The sequence below is a fragment of the Ursus arctos genome, unplaced genomic scaffold, assembly GCF_023065955.2.
Source record: "Ursus arctos isolate Adak ecotype North America unplaced genomic scaffold, UrsArc2.0 scaffold_2, whole genome shotgun sequence".
Lineage (NCBI taxonomy): Eukaryota > Metazoa > Chordata > Mammalia > Carnivora > Ursidae > Ursus > Ursus arctos.
In genome coordinates, this window is record NW_026622874.1 from 102,263,929 (window position 1) to 102,289,529 (window position 25,601).

The window sequence follows — 25,601 nt, forward strand, 5'->3', positions numbered from 1 at the left end:
GAAGAAAGGGATAAAGAAAGGGGGAGTAGTCAGAAGGGGGAATGAAGCATGAGAGACTATGGACTCTGAGAAACTGAGGGTTTCAGAGGGGAGGGGGGTGGGGGAATGGGATAGACTGGTGATGGGTAGTAAGGAGGGCACATATTGCATGGTGCACTGGGTGTTATACGCAACTAATGAATCATCGAGCTTTACATCAGAAACCAGGGATATACTGTATGGTGACTAGCATAATAAAAAAAATTTTTTTAATTTTAATATGCTTCAGTTTATTTTTTAACGGACCATGGTTCCCAAATCTGCCCGGTCACCTGGAGATGAAGAGATACCTGAGCTCCTTCCAAGAGATTCTGACTCACGCTTCATCCGGGACAGATACGAATCTGTAATAAGGTCGGCTAACTCTTAGCAAGAACTTACTTGGGTCTCGGCAGCGTGCGAAGTGTTTTACAAATTCATGTGCTCAGTTTATGTCTTTGTAACCATATGAGGTAGTTGCTATGATCGCCCCCATTTTGCAGAGGAGACTGAAGCTAAAAACCGGGTTGGGGGTGGGAGCTGTAAGGGATTGAGGGGAGATGCCAACTCAGCAAATGCAGACCCCAATCACTGTACTACATAAGACTTTTTCGGGGCGGGGTGGGGGGGAGCTTCTGGTGATTCTGTTGCTTAGCCAGCTTTTAGAGAAGACAGACGCCCAGAGGCCATGCCACTCTAAAAGGGTGCATTTGTTAGGAAATGTTTGTCCCCTTCCCCCGTGTTTCTGGAAGGAAAATGGATTAGGAACAGCTTTGCCTGTAAGCCTAAAACGAGCAGCCGCACCTCCTATCGGCATTTTCCAGCAACGCGAAGTCCTCTCAGCGAGCCTCCGGGTCTCACAGGTTGACCCAATCTGGGAACCCAGGGAGCATCTTTCTGTACACCTGGCACTTCTGGTCCCGCCCCGTTTCGCCCATCCCCCAATCATAAGCCCGCTCTCCGTGATTGACGTGACCCCAGAGCAATTATAATTGGCCATGGCGGATGGCCGCTCCGCCTCCCAGGCGACCCCGCCTCCCTTTCATTCTGGAAGAAAGAGCCTCATCCCGGGCGCCCAATGAAAAGCGCCCCCACCCCAAAGATCCCGCCTCCTTCGGCGCTGGCCCCGCCCCGAGGGCGGAGGGACGCCCGCCTCCCGGCGCGGCACGGACCAATCGGAGGGCGCGTTCGCCCGGATGGACGACCGCCGGCCCAATCGCCGGGCTCCGGCGGCGCGCGCTCCGCCCCTCCGCCGGGGCCGAGCGGCGGGCGAGAGCGGGCCTCGGGGCGGCGGCGGCGGCGGACGGACGCGGCCTGAGGGAGCGGCCGGCTGCCGCGCGGGGCTTGCCTCGCCCGCGGCGGGGTCCATGGCCTGAGCGGCCATGTCCGGCGTGGTGCGGACCCTCAGCCGCTGCCTGCTGCCGGCCGAGGCCGGCGGGGCCCGCGAGCGCAGGGCGGGCGGCGGCGGCGGGGCCCGCGATGCGGAGCGCGAGGCGCGGCGGCGCAGCCGGGACATCGACGCGGGGCTGGCCCGCGAGCGGCGCGCCGTGCGGCGCCTCGTCAAGATCCTACTGCTGGGCGCGGGCGAGAGCGGCAAGTCCACCTTCCTCAAGCAGATGCGCATCATCCACGGCCGCGAGTTCGACCAGAAGGCGCTGCTCGAGTTCCGCGACACCATCTTCGACAACATCCTCAAGGTGCGCGCGCCTCCGCGTCCCCGCCCGCGCACCTGCGCCCAGGTGTGCCTAGGTGCGCGCAGGTGCGGCCGCAGCTCCCGGCGGCCGGCTGCCCCTGGCTTTGGGGGGGGGGGGGGTGGTGGCATGGGAGGGGCCTGGCCGGGGCAGGGGTGCTCACCCCGTCTCCGCGGTAGCCAGACCGCGGCCTCTGGTTCTCTCTTCTCGGGGGCTGGGGGGCGCAGAAGCGAAAAAGCCGGCCGGCTTCGGGGGATGGGGAGCGCCCGGTCCTGGACGCCGGGTCGGGGACGCGCCCTTGTAGAATGGCTTCTGCGCTCTTCCCACAGCCAGCCTCCTGGGTCAGGGAGCCCTCCTTTTCCTGCCCTCCCAGTAAGCGCGGACGAGCGGTGTAGACCAGAGGGAAAACCGGCCGCAAGTCTCTCGGTGGAACTGCTTATTAGGAAAATTTCAGACCTACACGAAGTCCAGAGACTAGAAGGCACCCACGCCCCCTCCCCCACCTTGGGCGCTGGTCTCCTTGCCGTTCGTTTCACCTAGACCCCTGCCCCGTGGCTTGTAGCGAATCCCAGACATCGTGTAACTTCGTTATAAAGTATTTTAGCGTTTGTCGCCAGAAGATAAGACCTCATTTTAAAAACAGCCACTGTACCCTTATCAGACCTAAGAATTAGTAACTCCTTACTTAATATTCTCAGATATCCAGCTTGGGTTCACATTTCCTCCGCGGCCCTGTAATTGTTTTGTTTGTCTGCATCAGGATACAAAGTAATTCCTTGCTTTGCAACTTTCAGTGTATCTTTTAAGTGATGTGTAATCTTCTGGCTCTCCTGTTCCTTGCTGCTCTTATTCTTGGCAGTTTTGGGGGGGGGGGACAAAAAACCTGTAGAGTTGACAAAGTCTGGGTTCTAATCTCTCTCTCCTGCGAGTCTGTGCCAAAGGCCCCAAAGAAAGGAAATCTGGAGAAAATTGATCATGAACAGCAGAAAGTAGATTCTCTCCTGCCCCTAGGGTCATTTCGGGGTTTGGTTTTGTTTTGTTTTTTAGTTTATCCCTACTCCTCTCCCTGTCCTCTTACCTACTCTTTCCCAGGCCCATTTTGGGGAAAGCAAATTACAGGTATGTCTCAAAGCAGAGGTAGAGGAGAGTTTGTCATACCAGACAGCTGTCTGGAGACTAGATTTTATGGTGCCCCAAGGGACTTTAAATTTAGCAGAGGTCTGTAGAAACCCATCTGGTACATTTCTTTCACTTCAGCCATGAGGAAGAAGCTCCAGGCCTTGGGGGAAAGTGGCTCCTCATTTGGGACCTGGATGCCCGAACCCTGGGTTGGGACTCCCAGGCCTTCTTCCTTCCAGACTTGCACTGGTATTCCCACTTTCTGTATTTGTTATTAAAATAATTTATTTTAATAGAAATAGCTCTTTTAGAATCTTGCTGGGAATGAAAGGAAGAGAATAATTTGAATGATAAAACACTCCTTTCCTTTTCACCTCTTTCAAAAGCCTCTCTGTGAGTCAGCTTTGGCCAGTACTTCATCAACTTTAAGGCTAGGAGCCCAGTGTGATTCAAGGGGATCCAGTGTGTGCTTAAAATTCCCCTCATCTTCTGGGGTAAAGTGCATGTCATTGTCTTTCTCTATCACAGAGCTAGATTGTATTTCTGCTGCTTTTCTGAACCTCCAAACCAGGCAGGTATAAAAGTATAAAGATTTGGCTGACTCCCACTTTCTTTTAACTCCGGATTTGGCGAAGATGTTTAGAAACATAGAATCTTAAATCTAAGTTGTCGTGTTGAGTGCATTTTAGAAAACTCTGTCTTAACCTATTCCCATTGCACAGAAACGTTAACTTTTACTGACTTCCTAATGAACAGAAATAAGATTTGTTAAACAGTATCCTATTTTCCTTCCCAACTTTTTACTAACTGTAGTTACATTTTAAACTTATTTTATCTGTTGTGACTATTTCAATAACTGGTTAGAAATTTATCTTTCGATTTTTAAAATCAAAAATTCTTCCCCTCGCCACACCATTTTTAGACTGATCATTTGGGAAGAGACCTTTTAAATTAATTGCTTTGTAATGGCTTTAAACAGTGGACTTTTGAATGATACTGTTCAGAATATTTGTGTCTACATAGAGATTTGGTGTTAACAGGCTGTTTTTGAAGCACTCACTCTGTGCTGTGCACATTACCCTGTCCTTCATAAACAACATTAAGTTTTTATCATGCTTCAGATGGTATTGTCCCGTTTAGCCAATGAAAAAATTGAGAATAGAGAGTTTAAAATCTGCTCAAGGTCAGCTGCCTAAGAACCAGGTGGCAGAGCTGGGAACCAAACCTAGTCCTTGTTTTTTAAACTTTAATTTTGGGATAATTGTGGAATCTCATCCAGTTGTAAGAAATAATGCAGAGAGCCCATGTACCCTTTACCCACTTAGCCTTCGTGATAATAGCTTGCAAAACTGTGATACAGTATCACAACCAGGGTATTGGCAATGCGAACATCAAGATACAGAACATTAAGGATCCCTTATGTTGCCTTTTATAACCCCTCCTTTCTTCCCTTCCCTGACTTTAGCAGTAACTAATCAATTCTCCAATTCTATAATACTTATTCATTCCAGATTATTGTGTAAATGAAGCCATGCAGAATCCGACCTCTGTATCATTCTGCATAATTCCCTGGAGAATCACCCAAGTTGTTGTATGTATCCAAAATCAATAGTTGCGTCTTCTGTTTGCTCAGTGGTATCCATGGTACAGATTCACCACAGCACACCATGTAACCATTCAATGCCTCTGGGTTGTTCCAGTTTCCTGCCTATTATGAATAAGTCTGCTATGAACATTCATGTACGTGTATTTGCATGTACACACATCTTCACGCATCTGCGATAAGCACCCAGGAGTGCAGTTGCTCAGTTGTACGGCAGTTGCGTGGTTAATGTCATAACTGTTTTTAGACTGCCTGTACCATTTTGCATCCCCACCAGCCATGTCTGAGTGATCCGCTTTCCCCGCATCCTCGCCAGCATTGGACGGCCCTTTTTTATTTCAGCCTTTCAGAAAGGTGTGCAAGAGCTGGCTCATTGCTGTTTTAATTTTCATTTCCCTGACAGCTAATGATGTAGGACATCTTTTCCTGTGCTTATCTGCCATCCGCATATCCACTTTGGTGCAGTGTCTCCTTCTGTTTTTTTAACCTATTTTCTAGTCTAGTTGCTTGTTTTTTATTGCTTGTTTATTGTGCTTTATTGTTGGTAAATGTTTTGCGAGGTGTTTTTATACATTCTAGATACTCGTCATTTGTCATGTATTATGTTTTGCAGATATTTTCTCCTGATCTGTAGCTTTCCTTTTCATCTTCTTAAAGTCTTTCACAGAGGAAAACTTTTTTTTGATGAAGCCAGTTTGTCCAATTTTTCCCCTTTGTAGGTAACACTTTTGGTATCAAAGCTGAGAACTCTTTGCCCAGCCCTAGATCCCAAGATTTTTTTTTTTCCTGAAAGTTTGGTAGTTTTACATTTTACATTTAAGTCCCTGATCCATTTTCAGTTAATTATCCCACGAAAATGTAGGAGGTTTAGGTGGAGGTTTATGACTGTTTTTTGGTTTTGTTGTTTTTGCCTCGAATGCTCAATTGTTCAAACACCATGTGTTGAAAAGAATGTGCTGCTTCCATTGAACTGCTTTTGCTCCTTTGTCAAAAATTAGTTGGCATATTTGTGTGGATCTATTTCTGAGTTCTCTGTCCTGTCCCACTGATCTGTAAGTCTTTCCTGCTATTATATTCCGTTGATTACCTTATACAGTAAGCCTTAATATCAGATAGAGTGCTTTCTCCCACTTCATTTTCCTTTTTCAAGATTGACTTAGCTCTTCTAGGGCCTCTGCCTTTCCATATGTATCTTAGAATAAGTTTGTGTCTATTAAAAAAAAAATCTTGCTGGGATTTTGATAGCAATTGCACTAAATTTTGGGGAGAATTGACATCTCTACCATATCAAGTCTTCCAATCCATGAACATGGTATGTCTTTATTTCTATCTTCTTGATTTCTTTATCAGCATTTTGCAGTTCTCAGCAGACAGATCTGGTATGTGTTTTGAGTTTATACCAAGTATCTTGCCTTCCTTAGAGCAATTATAAATGATACTGTGTTTTGTTTTGGTTTGGTTTCCACACGCTCTTTGTTCATAGACAGCAATGCAATTGATATTTCTGTCTTGATTTTGTGTCCTGTAATCTTGCTGAATACACTTAATGGTTCTAAGGGCTTTCTTATAGATTCTTTGGGATTTTCTGTACCGATCATCATGTTCCTTGCAAATAGGAACTGTTTTATGTCTTCTTTTCCAATAGGCATACTTTTTATTTCTTTTTCTTGCCTTACTGCAGTGGCGAGAACTTCCGGTATTATGTTGCATGGGAATGGTGAGAGGCTTATCTTCTGTTTCTTTCTGGTGTCGCTGATTTTTCTTTTATTTTCGTCAGTCTGCTTAGAAGTTTATCATTTTTCCCCCTTGAAGAACCAGCTTTTTATTTCATTAACTGTATGGCCTTCCTCTTTTCAATATCATGTATTTCTGTTCATATTTCCTTTTACTTCCTTTGGGTTTATTTTGCTCTTTTCCCCTGACTTTCTTGAGGTAGAGATTTGGATTATTTATTTGAGACTTTTCCTCTCTTCTAATGTAAGCATTTTAAGTGCTATAAATTTCCTGCACTGTTTTAGCTGTGTCCACATATTTTGATATGTTGTATTTAACTTTTATTCAGTGTTATGTGTATTTTTGTTTCTTTTCAGATATTTTCTTTGACCCATGGATTATTTAGAAGCGTGTTATAGTTTCCAAGACTGTAGAGATTTTCCTGCTATATTTCTGTTATTGATTTCTATGACTTTATTAAAGTCAGAGAACATATTTTGTATGATTTCATTTCTTTTAAATACTTAAGGTTTGTTTTATGGCCCAGAATATGGTCCATCATGATATATATTCTGTGAGCCTTTGTTGGTGAATGTTCATGGACACTTGAACAAAATGTATCTGTTGCTTGGTGGCATTTTCTACACATGTCAAGTACTGTTGTTGATGGTGGTGTTAAGTTGTGTGTTCTTACTGATTTTCTCTTTAGTATTTCTGTCGGTTGCTGAGAGTGTGGTGTGGAGGTCTCCCAACTATAATTGTGTATTTGTGTGTTTCTCCTTTTGCTCTATCAATTTTTGCCTCATGCATTTTGAGACTCTGTTGTGTGGTGTATAAACAGGATTATTATGAGTTCCTGGTGGATTGATCCTTTTGTCATTATGTAATGTTCTTTGTCTCCAGTAATTTTCTTTGCTCTGAAGTCTACTTTATCAGGAATTTTAATATAACCACTCTTTTTTTTTAATGAATGCTTTCATGTTGATATTTTCCCAACCCTTAAACCTACCCACATTGTTGCTTTGAAGTGAGTTTCTTATAGACAACATGTTGTTATATATATATTTTTTTTTTATTTTTATTTTTTATTTTTTTAAGATTTTATTTATTTATTTGACAGAGATAGAGACAGCCAGTGAGAGAGGGAACACAAGCAGGGGGAGTGGGAGAGGAAGAAGCAGGCTCCTAGCGGAGGAGCCTGATGTGGGGCTCGATCCCATAACGCCGGGATCATGCCCTGAGCCGAAGGCAGACGTTTAACCGCTGTGCCACCCAGGCGCCCCTATATTTTTTTTTATTCTGTCAATCTTTGTGAGTATTTAGGCCATTTACCTTTAAGGTAGGGTAATTAATATGTTAGGGCATAAGTTTCCCATTTCGTTATTTTTCTGTTTCTTTTATTTTACTTTCCTGTGGATTATTTAAACATGTTTTAGGATTCCATCTTGATCCACTGATGATTAATTTTTGAGTGTGCCAGATGAGGTTTACAATATACATGCATTGCTTACCCAGTGCACTGTGAAGTGTGGGAACTTTACTTCCATTTAGATCCCTTTACTCTCCCCACTTCTTAAATATGCATGTTTTAAGTATTTATTATTATACTTTGAGTCCCACATCAGATGGTTTTATGTCAGTCTTCAAATATGATTTAAGAAACTTGTGAGAAGTAGGATGGTTTGTTTTATTTACCCCTATTTTTACCTACTCTGATGGTCGTCTTTTTCCTCCCCCGAGTTTCTGAGCCTTCTGTTACCCTTTCCTTTCTATTCGGAGAACTTCCTTAGCCATTCTTAAGGGTGGCTTTGCTTACAACAAATTCAACTTTCCTACATCCAACAATGTCTTTGAGAACTCTGCCAGTTATAGAATTCACAGTTGACACATTCTTTTAGTACTTGAAAAATGTGCCTTATTCTTGCCTCCCTGGTTTCAGATGAGAAATCCACTGTCATTTGAATTGCTCTTTCTCTGTAAGTCAGTGTGTTCTGTCTCTCTGGTTGCCTTTAAGATCGCTCATTCGTCCTTTAGTTTCCAGAGTTTAACTATGACTTGTCTGGACATAAGTCTTTCAGTTTGTTATGTTTAGAGCTTGCTCGGCTTCTCGAATCTGTGCATTTGTGTCTTTTGCCAAACTTGGGAAATTTCCAGCCATTATTTCTTCAAATACTTTTTCATCCCCACTGTTTGTCCCCTCCCTCTGAGACTGGTGATAGGAGGGTCAGTGGCTCTTATTACTGATCTCTAGGTCCCTGAGCCTCTGTTGCCCTGTTCAGTGGGATGTGATATCAGCTCCCCCTGGCCTGGCTGATCCCGGGAGTATTAGGAGCAGCAGGGTGGCAACCAGCCCAGCCTCCCCCCTCCTTTTTCTGCCCTCTGGGACCGGGCGAGGGTGGAGGCTCCTCTCCCCACTGATGCCACCCTGGCTGGGCAGTTGGAGCACCTCCTGCATTTCCAGGCAGGGGCTAGGAGAGGAGATCCTTGCTTGGTCCTGCCAACATTACCTAGGCCACTTCGAAGATGCTTCCTAGTTCTGCAGGGCAGGAAGGGGAAATGGGACATGAACTTTTCTTTCAACCCTCCTGAAACCTCAGTGGGTGATGTATGTGGTTTTTCTGTTGCTATTTGGCTAGAATAGGATAGGTGTTGCCAAAACAGTTGTCTGTTGTAAGATCCCCCTTTTCCCAGTCCTTCTGCTGAGAGGAAGAAGCTTTTTCCCAGAGCTCTTTCCATCTGCGCCTTTTGGCTGTTCCAGCTTGGAGGCTGTGCAGCGCCCTGTCCCAGACAGGTAGGAGGGTACCTGGGAACTCACGGCCACGTGGTCCTCAGGTCCTGAAGTCCCAGGCAGCCTGCCTTCATGTCTCCACCATCTTTCCTATGCTTGCTTGTTGTGTTCTGTCCAGAGCGTCCTTAGTGGTAAGGGAGAGGACGCAAGAGGAATGGGGGTACTCCATCTTGGCAGAACCAGAAGTTTCCATTGTTCTGGTCTTTTGATTACAGGTCAGGGACTCCTCCTTCAGGATCACAGTTGTTCCTGAATTTGAACCTATCATTTCTTTAACTTTATCACCTCACAGTACCCTCTGCAGGGATTATTTGAATCTATTTTTTGAATTCTATTTTTGAAATCTAGTATTTGAATTCGTTGCTTTGACCTCCTGTAAATATTCCCAGTAAGACTTCTTATTCATTTTTTTCATTTTTATAATCTTAAAGATGTGAGTCTCTTCCTCTCTGTGTGGGCCGTCCATAAAGTTTGCATATGTGGTGTTTCAGAACTTGTGTGATAACACCTCTGGTGATGGCAGGCGCCTCGGCATTTGTGTGGAAAGCTTCAGACCAGCTTGGCTTTATCTCCCAGGGCCCCCACCCCCCTCATCTGTACTTTCAGAAGCCAGTCGTGAGGACCGAATCCCACCTCCCGTTGGAAGTAGATACACTGTGAGCCGTTTGAAAGGTTAGCGTTTTTCCGTGGACAGGAAATCCCAGTACCACGCACACAGTTGTGTGCGTGTCTCATTTAACCACCCAGAGCTGGGCCCTCCTCGTGTATCTTTGTGAGGATGATTTAGAAACCTTGTGAAGAGGGGATTATTAGAACTAGTGGTCTCCTGTTGACACTGAAACAAAAAAAATTCAACGAACGCTTTTTGACCATATGCGCAAGGTGATGTGCTTGGTGCTGGTGGGGAAGGGGTTAGTTAATAGTGTATCGTGCTCAGCATCTACCCTGCACAGGCGCTCTGACTAGCGGGGAGACGGTTGCACGCTTTAATATAAAGTCTGAATGTATGCCACGTTAAGTGCCATTGTGAACTCAGTGAGAACAGGGAAGATTAATTCTGGCTGAGCTACCCGAAAAAGCCTATGAAGGAAGTGTGATTTGAGCCGGCCTCTGAAGGCTCCATGGAGTTTTAGCAGGTGGAGAGGAACATACAAATGAGGCCCTCTCAATGCCACGCATGTCTACCAGTTAGAGGACCGAGAATTCTAATAGTATGGAGTATTAAGAAGGAGTGTAGGAGCTGGACGGAACTTTCTAGTGCAGAGGACTGGTCATAATGCAGTGGCTGGCTAGAGACCTCGGTCAGGATGCTCTTTTTTTTTTTTTTTTTTTTTTAAAGATTTTATTTATTTATTCGACAGAGATAGAGACAGCCAGAGAGAGAGGGAACACAAGCAGGGGGAGTGGGAGAGGAAGAAGCAGGCTCATAGCAGAGGAGCCTGATGTGGGGCTCGATCCCACAACGCCGGGATCACGCCCTGAGCCGAAGGCAGACGCCCAACCTCTATGCCACCCAGGCGCCCCTCGGTCAGGATGCTCTTTATCTCAAAGCCATGGACCTGCTCCCTAGAAAGTTCATACACGTGCACGTAGTTTAAAGGGGTCCCTCGCCATCCTAAGCATCAAAGTGGGCCTACTTATGTTCTGTGGACTGCAGGTTAAGAAATTTTGTCATAGAATATCTAAGATTATATTAAATTTTTGTAAATTAAAATCTTTTTTAGGATTGTTTGCTGTGTTGTTACTTTTGACGAAGGCGAAGGAGGATAGGACTTTGAGGAGGCCCCCACTGCTGTTCTGTATTCTTCAGCACTTCGAAACTCCTGGCCTGCAGAGTCTTTGTTTCTGGGTTCAGAATCCCTTTGTGCTTGATGCTACAGTGGGTTTGCGTGAGAGCAGAAGGCTGAATTACTTCCAGGGTCCGGGAGAACAGTTGGGCTTTGACTGCCTTGTTGGCTAATTGCATTTAAGTAAGCAAATTTAGTTCTACACCTGGACACACACGGTTGGTCCTCTGATAATACCAAGAAACAAAAATCTCTTTTTCTGTCGGTTAACAAAATCCCGAGGCCCCTCTGGCCCTTTTTGGGGATTCAGGGCACGTGGACAGCTGGCCTTCCCCTCCAGCTTTCAGGCTGACATGTTGGTTAACCGAACCGATTTTAGGGGAGCAGTTTTAACCCTCAGTCATCTGTCACGTGAGACTTGAAACATAGCTGCGTTTGATGTTAGATGGTGTTCTGTTGACAGCACATAATTATTTTCTGTTATTATGTAGTTGAGAATGAGGACATGGATCCTATCGGTTGTAAATGGAACTGAAGATTCATACTTAAGGCTTATCTGGAGATGTAATTACAGGGCGGTCTTCAAGCCAACGAAGCTAATGTGTGCCGGACCTGGCGCTTGACCTGCGTCACCCCGAGGGCGGCACCCTCCCTTGAAGACACACGGCTTTATTTCCTGAGCTAACTCTTGTAGTTTGTATTTCAACAAAAGCAGCGCTCTTCTTCGCCTCTTCTGCCCAGCAGGCGGGACAGAGCAGCTGCGTAGTTTCACCTGATGGTCCTTCGAGTGAGCAGAATATGAAGAGTAGTTACTGACCACTGATTAGCTTTTCTGAATGATTCTTTCGTGCGTGAAGATGTTTGTCTGTGTCCATTGGGGTCCACGTTCAGGTGGGCCCAGGCACATTGGGGCATGGAAAGGAAGACCCAGTTTGCGTTCTGCAGTAGTGTGTCGGGCAGCCGGCATTCCTGTGCTGGTTCGGCGGGCTGGGTCCATCTGGAACTTGTGCTCCCGAAGTGCCGTGGCCGGAGGACAGAAAAGGGATAGTTGTTAACTCTTGGGAGTATTTGCAAGTGGATAGAAAGGAGCTGGAGGGCAGCCCTACAGTTGTCCGGGGTACCAGGAAAATGGTCCCCACCCCTGCTCTCTTGAGCAGAGGCCGAGTAGACAGCATCTCTCTCTGAACTTGGGCATCTGTTCTACTGTCTAGCCTAAAACCATGGCCCCAGGTTTGCCTAGTGGCTCTGATACATCCAGGTTCAGCAGTGAAGACTAATCTTAATGAATACTGACTGGTGCTAGCCAGTGGACCCAGGCCTGAGGGAGTCAGCTCCTGAAACAGGAGCAGAAACGAAGCCACCGGAATACTGACTCAGAATCCGTGTGCTATGTAGTGTCAATATCATCATTGCCTTGCTGGAAGGTTCTCTGGTGACTGTGCGTGTGTGGGTCCCATCCGGCCCTTGAGTGCCTGTCTGCGGCAGTCAAAGGGAGGGTCCCTGCTGTACCCAGGGAAGGCCAGGGTAGATGTCAGGGCCGCAGCCAGACCTGCTCCTGGCCTTCAGAGCTAGGCCCCTTGCTGTGCTGTGTGCACCTGCCTACTTGGCTTGTGTGGGGACAGGAAACGGGAGGGCAGGGCAGGAGAGGGGACATCCCTGGTGAAGTCACCTGAAGGACGGGAGCCCCAGCCTAGCTGAAGGAGGCCGTCACGATCGTCCGCAGGGTTTACGATGAGCTCCATCTGGACTTGTGTCTGGGATAGATCAGCAACCAGGCTGCCGAGAAACCTGTCACGGTGCCGGGCGCTGGTCCAGGGGCACGTGCTCCGCAGCCGCTGACGGAGCCCCGCGTGATGCCGAGGGCCGGCCTTTTTGGGGTAAGATGGTGCTCATCCTAGCGGGCAAGTTACACAGCCTTCCCGGCAAAAGACTTGACATTTACTGAGGAAGGAAAGGGAGTGATTATTTAAACTCACCTTACTGCTGGTTTCTGTTACAGGTGAAAGGGAGTAGCTGCTTCAGAAGTTTGTTTTTTGAATTTTTGTTTTATTTTATTTTAAGACATTTTTTTTTTATTTGAGAGAAAGCGCATGCGAGCATGAGCAGGGGGAGCGACAGGCAGAGGGAGAGGGAGAAGCAGATTCCCCGCTGAGCAGGGAGCCCGACACAGGGCTCCATCCTAGGACCCTGGGATCATGACCTGAGCTGAAGGCAGACATTTAACCAGCTGAGCCCCCCAGGCGCCCCTGTTTTGGGCATTGTTATAACACGGGATGTTTAATCTGTGTTTTCCATCGATACCAGTTCTGTTTCTGCAGTTGTTAGCGCAGCTGGGATGATCCCAGACTATATATTTGTGGCCACTTACATGTTTTCTCAAGGAAACGAAGCTCCGAAGCTCCGTAATTCTTGTTTTAGGATGGGGAAGGGAAGAGTTTTCCCCTAGGACTCTGACGACTTGATTAGAGACCTGGAGGTGAAAAGGCCAAGGGTGGAGCGACGTGGGAAAGCAGAGCCTCCCTGAGAGGCTCGCTGGTCAGGATTGAGAGATGGAAGACTGGCTCTTTACCTTCTTATCAGTACATATTGATAGGATCATAAAGAAGTGCGATTGTGTTCCTGAACACACATGCCAGCACTACCAGCGCGTCCTCCTTCAAGCCGATGTCTCATTAAAAGTAATCATCTTGGGGGGCTCCTGGGGAGCTCAGTCCTTAAGCGTCTGCCTTCGGCTCAGGGCGTGATCCCAGCGTTCTGGGATCGAGCCCCACATCAGGCTCCGACGCTGGGAGCCTGCTTCTTCCTCTCCCACTCCCCCTGCTTGTGTTCCCTCTCTCGCTGGCTGTCTCTCTCAGTCAAATAAATAAATAAAATCTTAAAAAAAAAAAAAAAAGTAATCATCTTGGAAAGCCGCGCCAGCAGATCCTGATGAAGTGTGTGTTTATGTAGGAGATGCTGCAGAAGCCGTGAGGACAGGCCTGCCCAGAGGGAAGAATATATTCTCTGTGCATCGGGAGCTTCGGTTTTTGTGTTTGAGGCCCCTTCTCTCGTCCCTCCTTTGATCCTCAGTAACCCTGTCAAGTCAGGTTGAGGGTTTTACTCTGATGGGGGGGGTTCAGCTCCAGTACTTTCTTTCCTTCCCTCCCCATCCCCCGTGCTGATGAGGGGAGGAGGGAGCGGCTGGACCAGTGAGTTTTGGAGAAGGAAGGATGTGCTGGTCTCTGGCCCTCGAGGCTCCCTGCTCTGGAGCTGCCCTGCCCACCAGGGAGCTAGCATTCCTTTCCCGGCCTTAGCCGTAGGGGCGGTCCCACCTGTGTCTCTGTCCGTCCAGCCATGCCAGAGAATGCTCACTGCTCACCAGTTTGTGGGAACATTAAGGGCTTGACAGAACCTTGGACTCCCTGGGTTTCTACCCTCCGCAGTGTCCCTCACTTCAGCCCTTCCTTCCCGAAGCAGCTCTTACGCCGGGGAGCTCGCCCGGGCGGCCCCTCACCTCTGGACCTGCTTCTTGGCACTGAGTTGTCACAGGTGCCCCTGCAGCACTCGGACCCACTTGACAGTGTTCTGTGGAACAGCACAAGCTACAAGCCCTCCTTCCACGTGACAGCTTTAGACTTCTTTTATTTATTCAACGATTCCCTACATACTGCAGAAATAACTAAGAACAAAACTGAGTTTTCCTCCCCCCCCATCCCCCCCATGGGTAGAGCTGCCCTCAGCCCCGCACGGTGGCCTCATAACCCTAACGTACTTTTGAGTTGGGTTTGCCGGGACTGGAGGCCGAAAGCACGGGCATCCCAAGGCAGGAAGGCCCCGGCTCTGTGGTGAGCTGGAAGGCAAGAATTCAGGCAGGGCGGTGAAGAGAGAGCACGGCCAATGCCCTGAGGCAGTAAGGCGAGAAAGCCGCTGGCAGGGAAGGAGTTGGAAGAAAGCGCCGTTGAAGCACTGGACGGCAAGGTGGGAGAGTGAACCTGGTCGGAGCTGCCTGGGCCGCGGCAAGTCCAGTGCAGTGGGCGGCGGTTGCAGAGCTTCGAGTGGGGATTGCCTTGATTCACTTGTTAAATACCCGTCTGGGGCAGCCCGTGAGGATGGCGCAGGTCCACCTGCTGGGATGCGTCTGTGCATTTACACATACGTGTGAATCTATTTAAAAATAATCTTACATGCGAATATAAAACAATTCACCAGAAATCATCAAGGAAGGGAAAGAGGCCTTATTACCCATGTAGGTTGAACTGTATGAAATTCTGATTTTTGACCCTTTTTGACCTCCAGAAAAGGCAGTTTCATATGGTCCAACCTAACATTTCAAAAGCACTGCAGCCAAAGGCAGAAGGATGATTCTCGGGCCATGTAGTTCATCTCTGGGCCTCAGCCCCAACCCCCAACAGTAATGTTGAGGGATGAGGGTGGGTCAGCACAGCCCCGAACATCCTCGCTAGTCCCCTCCAGTTTGGAGAGAAGGAGACCCGCGGTCTGGAATGGAGCCCTGGGAAAAGTTAGGGAAAGCGCTGAGAAGCAAAGGGACCTTGGCAGAGGCAGACTGTGTGCTGAGCCAAAGCTCACGAGACGGGAAGTGAGCTTGAAGTACAGGACATTTCGTAGGGTTTCGGAAGAAAGCTCCCTGTGCCCCAGACGGGGCTCCAGCTTCCTTTCCCTCGCTGCCCTCAGACAAAAATTGAAAGCAGCCTCCATCTGTCACACTCCGCTCTGTCTGGGAAGACAAATGAGGTAGAAATGCTATCTGGGAAACTGCCCCAGAGTCCTTCTGCGAAGAACAGGTTGGTGGGGAGACTCGGCCTGGCACTCTGAGTCCTGCGTCCAAACGGGTGTCCGTGAGTGGCAGGCAAAAGGCAGGCGAGCACCTGAGTCTGGGAAAGGTGTGCTGTGAAAGCATTTACTATGTAAGACCAGAGCCCAGGGGTCTGATAAATGATAACATGAGAAAAAAGGGACAACTGCAGGGTTAGCGAGACACTGAAAAGTCACACATGCCATTATAGGTCTCCTGTAAGTCATGCCGGAAGGGCCTGCACAGAAACGTCTTCGGCACGCGGGGACGGGTCCGGTCCCGCCACCACTGATCTCCCTCGGTTGGGGAAGCGGCATTGGGCGCCAGCCAGAGCGCTGCGGGCATCTGCAGGGAGACTCGCACCTAAACCCCACGTCCAAGGAAGCCTTCCTGTGCTCTCCCCTGTGCCCGCAGAGGCGGACGAAGGCCGCGCTGTTCTCTCGTCGCTCGGACTGTGAACCGTTCCGGGTGAGGACTGCAGGCGGGCTCTGTGCTGCTCCCCGCCTCTGTGTCCCCCTGTGAGCCCTTCAGACTCCACAGCAGAGAACGGGCCGTTGGGGTGTGGGTCTCTGCACAAAAGAAGGATCTGTCTGAGCAGAGGGAAACTTACTTCTTTGGGCACCTGCTAAGCTGAGGTCCTCGAGAGCAGAATGGCTGCATTGGTGTTGCTTTCCTAGTGTGCACACGTCACGGGAGCGGGAAGCTTCGTAACAACGCTGGCCTTTCTCCCGCCCGCCTCCTTGGTGCCGTAGAACCGCACTGACTCCTTCCGCGTGTGTGTGGCCTTACGGTTTTTAGATCTTTCACGCAGTTCTCTTGTTCGTGAACTGTGGCAGCTTCCTAATCACAGGCGAAGGGCAGGGTAGGGGCCACACTTCAGATGAGAAAACTGAGGGTCGGCCCTTTGTAACCCATGACTCTGCCTAATGGGAGCTGGCGAGCGTGGACTGTGTTAACTTAGGCCCGGCTTTCTTAAATGGGGGCGTGTTGCTTAAGGTGTGATCACCTTCGCAGTAGCGGTTCATGGTTTCCCTGCACTAGGACAGCAGTGGTGGGTTTGTGAACTCCGGCGCAGTGGGACAGCTGTCACAGGTGAGCCCGAGCACCGCCGAATCTCACGGGGGACGCCACGCAGAGCTCAGAAACGCACACTCCCACCTCAGCAGTTCACGCACTGTGACCTGTTGTACAAGGATGTATAACCGTACCAGGAAAATACCAGAAGAGTAACAAAATGCCACCTGTTTATTTCTGTGAAGCCATTATGAGTTTATTTTTTTAAATGTTCCCTACAGTAAACATTTTAGACAGTGCCTTGTAATCATATTGTATAGTGTGTCCTTAGGAATATATCCTATATTATTAATGTAATTAATATAGCTATAATAAATATAATTTATATAACGAAACGATCCAATGGTGATTACTTAAAGCCATTTTTCCCCTATGTCAACTCTCTACAGCTACAAGGACGTTTCCATTTTTAATTGTAGGTGTTTTAACTTAATTTGTGGTTTGAATCTTCCTTTAGAATTTTTGTAATCTTGAATATTTTCAGAATGTGTAAATATTTACCAAGGAGACCACAGCATCTTTAGCATTTTTTTCAACATTTTTTTTTTAATTGGAAACGTGTCTTGTTTCTTAATGCTCAGTAACCAAGAAAAGAGCCACCACGTTGCCTGAGCTCTCTTTCCTGTATCTGGTACAAAGTAAAACTCTCTGACAATGTAAATGCCTTTTTCTTGTCTTTCATTAATTTTAAAAATCAATAACATTATTAAAACTTAAGTATTGGGTATAGGTGTTAAATGTAGGTGTTTTTGAAGTAGACCGAAAAACAAGTCTTAAGCCTTCTAAAAAAAAACTGTGTCTACCGTTTTTATGGGTAATTGGTGATACCCGTGAATAGTTTTTTTTTTTTTTGTACTGTTTTTATGACTAATACTCAGGTAATTGTTTCCTTGATTATGACTTTTCCCCCAAATAGTCTTGACACTGATTCTGTCATCTAACCTATTTTATATAAACAGCGTGATCCAAGAGGAGACCCTTGAGTACTCAGTAGATGGAATCACAGATAAGTCACTGTTAGAGGGTCTGTAGGGGTGTTGTCTGGAGGAAAGGTTCTTCCCTGCACAGAAACATTCTTATTTCAGACTGGGACAAGTCAAGGGTGCCAGGTGCTAATCTAATTCAGAGATGCTGTGGAGTTTCTAGTCTGTTAAGTAAAAGAAAAAAAGAAATTACGCATACCTACTAGAAAGGAAGAGACAAAATTAGCATTATAAGTGGTAAATATCACCCAGAATGTTGTTGGAATTAAACACAGTTCCAGAAGTGGCTGGATGCAAAATAAATGTTTGTGTTTGAACATGTGCACGCATGTACTTTCCTACAATAGAAAAGTATCCTGGGTAAGGGAGGGAAAAATAAAATAAGACAAAATCAGAGAGGGAGACAAACCATAAGAGACTCAACTCTAGGAAACAAACCGAGGGTTCCTAGAAGGGAGGGGAGGGGGTTGGGGGAATGGGGGAATTGGGTGATGGGCATTAAGGAGGGCAGGTGATGTAAAGAGCACTGGGTGTTGTATGCAACTGATGAATCACCTCTACCTCTGAAACTAATGCTATACTATATGTTAATTAATTGAATTTAAATAAAATTAAAAAAAGAACTTGTCCCATTCACAACAGCAACCTAGGATAAAATACTAGAGGAGTAAGCAAGAGAGTAAAACCTATATGTTGAAAGCTATAAAAGTTTACTGAAGAACGTAAAGACTGAGAAAAAATTTTTTGGAAGTAGAAATTCTTGATACTGTAATAATGCCAGATTATGACTTGAACACAGTGCTAGTCAAATCCCAATTTATTTTTCTTAGAACTGGACAGAATGATTCTGAGATTTGCATGATGAATATATTCTAGGAAAAAGTGCTGTGTGTTTGGGGCAGTTACCATGAGAAATGCCAAAGTGCGGTAACGCTGCCATGATTAAAGCAGGGTCGTACCGGCTCAGGACCAGGCAGTGGGCCGGTGGGGTAGACCCAAATCCCAGACCGACCCACTGCACCAGGGCCTTTAGAATATCATGAACGGAGGCTTTCAGAACAGTGGGGGAATGAGGGATGGTTGAAGAAATGGTGCTGTGGAAATGGCTAGTCATTTAGGAAAACAATAAAGTTAGATCCCTGTCTAATGCCCTAATTCTGTTTGATTAAAGGGGAAAATATTAGAATCAAAATACTAGAATAAAATGTAGATGGGTACTTCTGGGATCTCAGGCTAAGGAAGGCCTTTCGGATTATTTTGCCAAAGACAGAGAGGATAAAAGGGATGGGGGATGGATCTTTTTGACTCCATAACAATTCCTTAAATTCTGCTTGGCGTAAAAGAGCATGAAGTTGAACAAACCGGAAAGTAGTATTTACGGGATATGATAAAAATGGATGTCCTTGGTCCTCTGATAGTCTTCCATCTGCTGGTAATTTCCAGGTTTACACATTTAGCCCTGACTGTACCCTTGATTTCTGGACTTCAGCTGAGTGTGTAATGGGCATCTCGTATGTGACGTGCAGAACCGAACTCCTGACCCCTCGTCCCACTGTCCTCTCCCTGGTCCTGCAGTCGTGCCCTGGGTGGCCTCTGAAGGAGTCCTTCTGCTGGCTATGCTCTCGGTTTGGGTGCTTTAAATCAGGACAGCAGTATTTAAATTTCAGTCCAACATCAAAAACTTGACCGGCAAAATTGCTTTGATATGAAAGCTCTGCTTTTTGCATGATCGGGGTGAAAATCACATAACATAAAATTAACCATTTGAAAGTGAACAGTTCAGCGGCATTTAGTACATTCACTGTGTTGTACAGCCATCCCCTCTGACTAGTTCCAGGATATTTTCACCACCCCAAAGGGAAAACTGGACTCAGTAAGCTGTCGCTCCCTGTTACCACCTCCCCCAGCACCTGCTAATCTGTGCTCTCTCTTTGCATTTACCTGTTCTGAGTATTTCATAGAAACGTGTTTAGCCTTTATGTCTAGTTTTTTTTCACTTAACACTGTTTTTTAAGTTAATAAGCCTTTTTTTTAAGTATTTATTAGAGAGATCAGAAGCTGGGGGGAGGGGTAGAGGGAGAAGCAGACTCCCCGTGGAGCAGGGAGCCCTACTCAGGGCTCAATTGCAGGACCCTGGGATCATGACCTGAGCCAAAGGCAGATGCTTAACCGACTGAGCCACCCAAGCGCCCCTATAAGCCTTTTTTTTTTTTTTTTTAAGAGCAGTTTTAGGTTTACAGAAAAACTGAGTTGAAGGTACAGACTTCCACACACCTCATCCTTCCCCCTCCTCAGAGTCTCCCTGTTGTTAACATTCTGTACAGGATGGTACATTGTTAGTATTGACAAACCAGTATCAATACATTATTGTTCATTAAAGTCCATAGTTACATTCAGGCCCACTCTTGGTGGCGTACAGATTTGTGGATTTTGACAAATGTATCCACCATCACAGAATCACACAGAATAGTTTTGCTACTCTAAAAAGCCCCTGCATCCTACCTTTTCATCCCTCCCTCCTTTCCACCCAACCCCTGGTGACCACTGATTTTTTTTTTCAAATATTTTATTTATTTGAGAGAGAGAGCATGAGAGAGAGAGAGAGTATGAGCAGGGGGGAGGGTTAGAGGGAGAGGGAGAAGCAGACTCCCTGCTGAGCAGGGAGCCAGAGTAGGGCTCAGTCCCAGGACCCTGAGATCATGACCTGAGCCAAAGGCAGACGCTTCACCGACCGAGCCACGCAGGTAACCTATGTGACCACTGATCTTTCTCCATAGATTTGCCCTTTCCAGAACATCCTATCGTATGAAGCCTTTTCAGGCAGTCTTCTGCCATTTAGCAATATACGTTGAACGTTGCTCCATGTCTTTTCGTGGCTTGGTAGCTCATTTCTTTTTAGTGCTGAATAATATCCCACTGTCCGGGTGGACCACGGTTTGTTTGTTCATTTACCTGTTCACGGATACCTTAGCTGCTCCCAGTTTTTGGCAATTATGAAGAAAGCTGCTGTACACGCTTGTGTGCACGTTTTTGAGTAGATAAAAATTTTTAATTCATTTGCTAAGTGCCAAGGAGTGTGATTGCTGGTCAGAGTTCAATTTTGTAAAAAAAAAAAAAAAAGAAAGAAGAAAGAAAGAAAAGATTCCCATGCGGTCTTTTGGCATGGCTGTACCGTCCTGCGTTCCCGCAGCCGTGACTGAAAGTTGCTCTTGCTCCGTACCGTCACCAGCATTTGGTGTTGTCAGTGTTCTGGGCTCCAGCCACTCTCATGGGTGCAGAGTGGCATCTCGTTAGAATTTGCAGTTCCCTAATGACATACGATGTGGCCCATTTGTCATGTGCTTGTTTGCCCTCTCTCTGGTGAGCTTCAGATCTTTTGCCCGTTATTTGGGTTGTTTCTGATTGTGGAATTTTAAGAGTTCTTTGTATATTTTGAGTACTGGTCCCTTATCGGACGTGTGTTGCGATGATTTTCTCCCAGCCCGAGACTCGTCTTCTCATTCCCTTCGGCGTAACGTTGGAGGGCCGCAGCACGCACCGGCACCGCCCTCCTCCTTACTCGCACTCCGCTGTGCGAGGGGACCGCATTCTGCTTCTCCAGTCCTCAGCGGATGGACGTGTGGCTCATGTCCCCCTTTGGGCTCCTATGGATGATGCTGCTGTGGACATTCACGTGTGGGCAGGTGTTTTGTGTGAACGTGTTTTTGTTTCTCTTGGGTGTATACCTGGGAGTGGGATCGCTGGAACACGTACGTTCAGCAGTCGGAGGAGCAGCGGCTGCACCATTTCACGTTCCCTCTGGTCTCGAGGGTTCCGGTGTCACCTCCTCGCCCGCAGCTGCTGTCGTCTGCCTTCTTCATGACCGCACTTGGGGTTCTGATGTGCGTTTCAGCGTGCCACTGGGGATCTTCTCATGTGTTTTATTTGTCTTGCTGTGCTTTTAAGACTCTTCTTTTTAACTTCTTGACTCTCACTTCCTACTTAATCAAACCTATGTAAGGAGTCGTCATATTTTTTAATAAAATATATATATATCTATAATTTGAAAGCTACTGACTATTTTTGCCATTCTGATGCCAAAGAATTGGAAATATGAAGAGATATTAAAGAGTTTTTTTATTACTATTTTAAAGAGAATGTTGAGATCCTAAAATTGGGATGAAAATACTTGCAAGGCATGCTCTTCTCCACTGTCTGGGTTGCTGTGTGCCTGCATTTCCTCAACAGCCGTTTTGCTGGTTTGTCTGCTTTGAATGCCTATTCCTTTCATACCCTTCACATGACTGTCAGCGTGAGCCTTCTCAGACGGTTTTCAGAAGGCTGTGTTTCTGCTTCAGAAATTATAGTAACCCTTGTCTCCCTTTAGACCCCGCAACTTCTAAGCCAGAACTGACCACAGTAGCTATCTGTTGGCATGGATGTGCTCCCTGGCCTTGCTAGGATGGCTCCTTACCTCCCAGGGCCTTGTTTTTTACCTGACGCTTTCCTCACTGCTTGGCTTCTGTATATTTCCACACTGACTCTGGGAAAAGGGAAAGGCCTCCTCCTGAACTGCGGGTGGGAATTCACATCTGGCAGGTTCTCTGGGCCCCTCTGCCCTTGCGGCTCAGCTCTCTGCCCTGCAGGGTGACCTGCACGGGTTTGGTGTTCTCTGGCTTCTGCGTGGTCGAGAGCCGTCCTCCTACGGCCTGAGGGTTGTATTTCAAGTTCACCTAGACCACCTGGTGGAGCATGGAATCTCAAGTCAAGATTTTGGTCTATAGTGATCTGGCCACAGATGAGGGGTGGGAAGGGAGGAGCATGAGATCGGGGCATTTGCTCCCCCCGTGTTTTTTTTTCCAGTGCCCCTCACACCTTTGTAATTAATCCGCAGTCTGAGTGTGCTGTTTGTTTCCTGCTGGTAACCCGGATTGATTTAGGGCCTACAATAACCTCTCTTTGAAGGGCCAGCCCATGATTAAAGCTGGTCAGAGGGACTTGTGTTAGCACCCAGGACCAGGGCATCACTCTGTGTGACCCGAGACAGGAGCCTCCCTCCGGGGTGCACTGTGAGTGCCTGCTCACCTCCCCTTGTCTGGGCCTTTCCCTGTGCATGCAACCCCCGGCAGTCTTGGGAAAGTGCGGAGTCCCATTCAGTAGGCTGGGGAGAGAGAGGGCCTGTGGTGTGGCATTTCTGGGGAGCTCCCAGGTGGGGTCCAGGCTGCTGCTGGTCCTCACCACACTTAGAATAGCAAGGGTGTGTGCCGCAGCCGTGATTCCCAACACTGACAACCGAGAGCACCTAACTGCCAGCAGTAGTGGGTACTTTGTTCAAGGATAGAGTGCAGTGGGTACCACACAGCCATTGAGAAGTCATTTCACTCATATTTATTGAACGTCCCCGTGTGTTAGGTGCTTAGGATCCATCGGTGGAAAGAAAATCCCTGTCCTCTAGAGCTTATACTCTAGTGTGGGAAATAGGCGGCCAACGTAATCAATGTTAACTTCTCTAGAACATTAGAAGGTGTGAGGTGCCATGGGAAAAGGAAGAAGAGCAGAGGGAGGGAGGAGGAGGGGAGCGGAGGAGAGTGGCCTGGAGAGAGCCTGCTGTCAGAGGTGACATGTGAGCAGTGAGGAGGCTGGGAGCTAGCATGGGGACATGGAGACAGTGCTTCCCACAGAGAAAATGCCAAGAGCCTGGAGCCTGGAAACTGGGTGGCAGCTTGGAACCAGGAGGAAACACCCTCCCCGCCCCAGAAAGGGGAAGGGACTGAGAAGGGGTGCAGATCCAGTGGGGCCTTGCAGGCCCTTGGAGAGACTCTGGCTTTATGTCTGTGGGATACAGGCTCCACGTGACAGTTTTCCCCCAGAGGAGTGACCCGATCGATCAGAGTTGGACATTCAAGAGTTAGTGTTTGCTGTCACTTGGGAGGAGGAATCTGGGGTGTCCGGGGTAGAGATGGTGAGAAATGACCCAGGTTCTGGGAATGTTTTGAAGGTATTGGTATTGAAAATAATATATTTGAGACATGAAAACACGCTTGTGTTATGTTTAACCGAAAAAGAAGTGACCTATTACTCTGCAACGTCCGAGGTTTGAGTGTTAAATAAATAAATAAATGCTGAGGGCGGGGGGCATGATTATATTCACCAAAATGTATTGAGTAGTTATCTCTCACTAAAAGGATTTATCCTTATTTTTGCTTGCTTATGTAAGCACATGTATTACTTTTATCGAAAGCTTTAAACAACTGTCCTTTTCTATGCAGTTTACCGCATGCCCTTTATTCCATCAAGATCATTCATTTGCAATGCACTTTATAGATATTAACGTATATTTTGCACTTTATTGTGTCTGCAACATGCTTTTTAAATTTTTTAGTTAATACTGTGTGTCTGTCCAACTAGAATTCAAGATCCTTTGAGGTTCAGGATGTCCTTTTGATTCTCTCTGTACTCCACCTCATAGCAGATTCTTCTAAGTGCTTATTGGATGAATTGTTCCGTTCTTTTGAAGAAGGACTGGGCCCCTTCCAAAATGTTTTTCTTTTTCTGTATCTCCAGAGGTTTGCTATGGGTGTGATTGAAAGACCAAGAATGTATGATTCTTTCTGGCTCTCATCTCCTCCGCACATTCTCCATTCCTGTGACCTTCCCCAGGCGCTCATCCTGTCCCATCAGAAGTTTCTCCCTCTGAGCTCACCGAAATTGTAGACCCGGGACACAGTTTGTCTTCCTGCTATCGATACTTCAGTTAGATCAGTAGCCCGTTCTATAAATAGTCTTGTCCCTGCAGTTACAGAGAAACAGGGCCCTTGGGTTTAATGGTGGGCGTGGTGTACGTTGGGGAGGAGGACCCATCCGTGCTGGGGGCTGGCTCTGGACTGTTCAGCAAGTGTGGAAGAGCCCTTCCAGCAAAGCCAGCCACAGAAGCCTCAGACCGGACTTTTTATCGTTACAAATAACGTACGAAGAGTCGCTAAGAATTAAAATGACTTGTCTCAAGGCATAGTAGTGGTTGCTAACTGTAGTGTTCCTGAAAGGCTTATTGTTGCTAATCTCTTAAACCATATTGAATTCTGGTAAGCGTGAGGTCAGGGAACGGGCATCAGGAACTCTGATGATAAATCCAGTGCTTTTAGGAGCGGCTTTAGCAGACCATCTTGGGGGGTGGGAGCCGAGGATGTTAATTTTATCCAGCTCCTTTGCAAGTCACTGTCTTTATCTTCAGTAGGGCTTGAGAAAGGGACTCCCTTAAGATAGGTCTTAGGTTTGGGAGGTAAGAGTGTGGCGGATCTAACGTCCCCCTTATTCAGAATTGCTACTCCTGGTTAATGGACACTCTACAGATGCTGGTTCAGATGGGAAGATTGTCTTTGAATTCTGAGGATATTGTCCAGTGACATGTGGGAGGTGAAACAAACAAAAAACCTGCAAAGTGGAACATCTCAAAGGGAAAGTAGTGGCCGTCAGCAGCTTCAGAATTTGCAAATTTAGATAAAAAGTTATAAAAACAGAACATAGGAAAGCCGAGTAGGTAGGTTCTAACATTTTTTAAAGCTAGATTTATTAAGAAATTGTCATGTCAGTCTGAATCTTTTCAGTTTGTGTGCCTGTGTTACATTTTTACCTGGTTCTATTCGGTGCATGCCAGTCCCGGGTGCACGTGCGGGGACCTGACCCCACGCACCCTGTATCCCTGAGGCCCGGCGCGGTGCGGGCATGCAGGAGGCAGTCGTGTATTTGTTGGATGTACAAATAAGTGCTTTTATAGGAAAGAAGGCTGAAAGAACTCGAAAATCAAATTTTAATTTTGATGATCTCATAAAATATTTTTCATGTTTTAATAACACGAAGGTCAGGACCTTCCGTGTATTTCCTGGCGACTAGCGCTGTGCTGGTAGGGCGGGGAAGGGAAGAATCGCCTACCTGGTCTTGCGTAGTGCTCTCTTGCTAAGGCGGAGTGGAAGTGGAATAGAGGGCACAGAGGGGAGGACAGTTGGAGGAGCCACCGTCACCCACTGGGGAGTGTACGTGGTGAGTCGCTTCGCTCT

At 47.1% G+C, this 25,601-nt stretch overlaps 1 protein-coding gene across 1 annotated transcript in view; it reads left to right on the forward strand.

Annotated features, from left to right (window-relative positions):
• Positions 1–1,308: 1,308 nt before the first annotated feature.
• Positions 1,309–25,601, forward strand: part of GNA12 (G protein subunit alpha 12) — a 106,483-nt gene continuing 82,190 nt past the window's right edge. Inside the window, exon 1 of the mRNA XM_026516358.4 lies at positions 1,309–1,715. Within this exon, the coding sequence (XP_026372143.1) occupies positions 1,401–1,715 (315 nt within the window). The 5' untranslated portion in view covers positions 1,309–1,400. The remainder of the gene's footprint in view (positions 1,716–25,601) is intronic.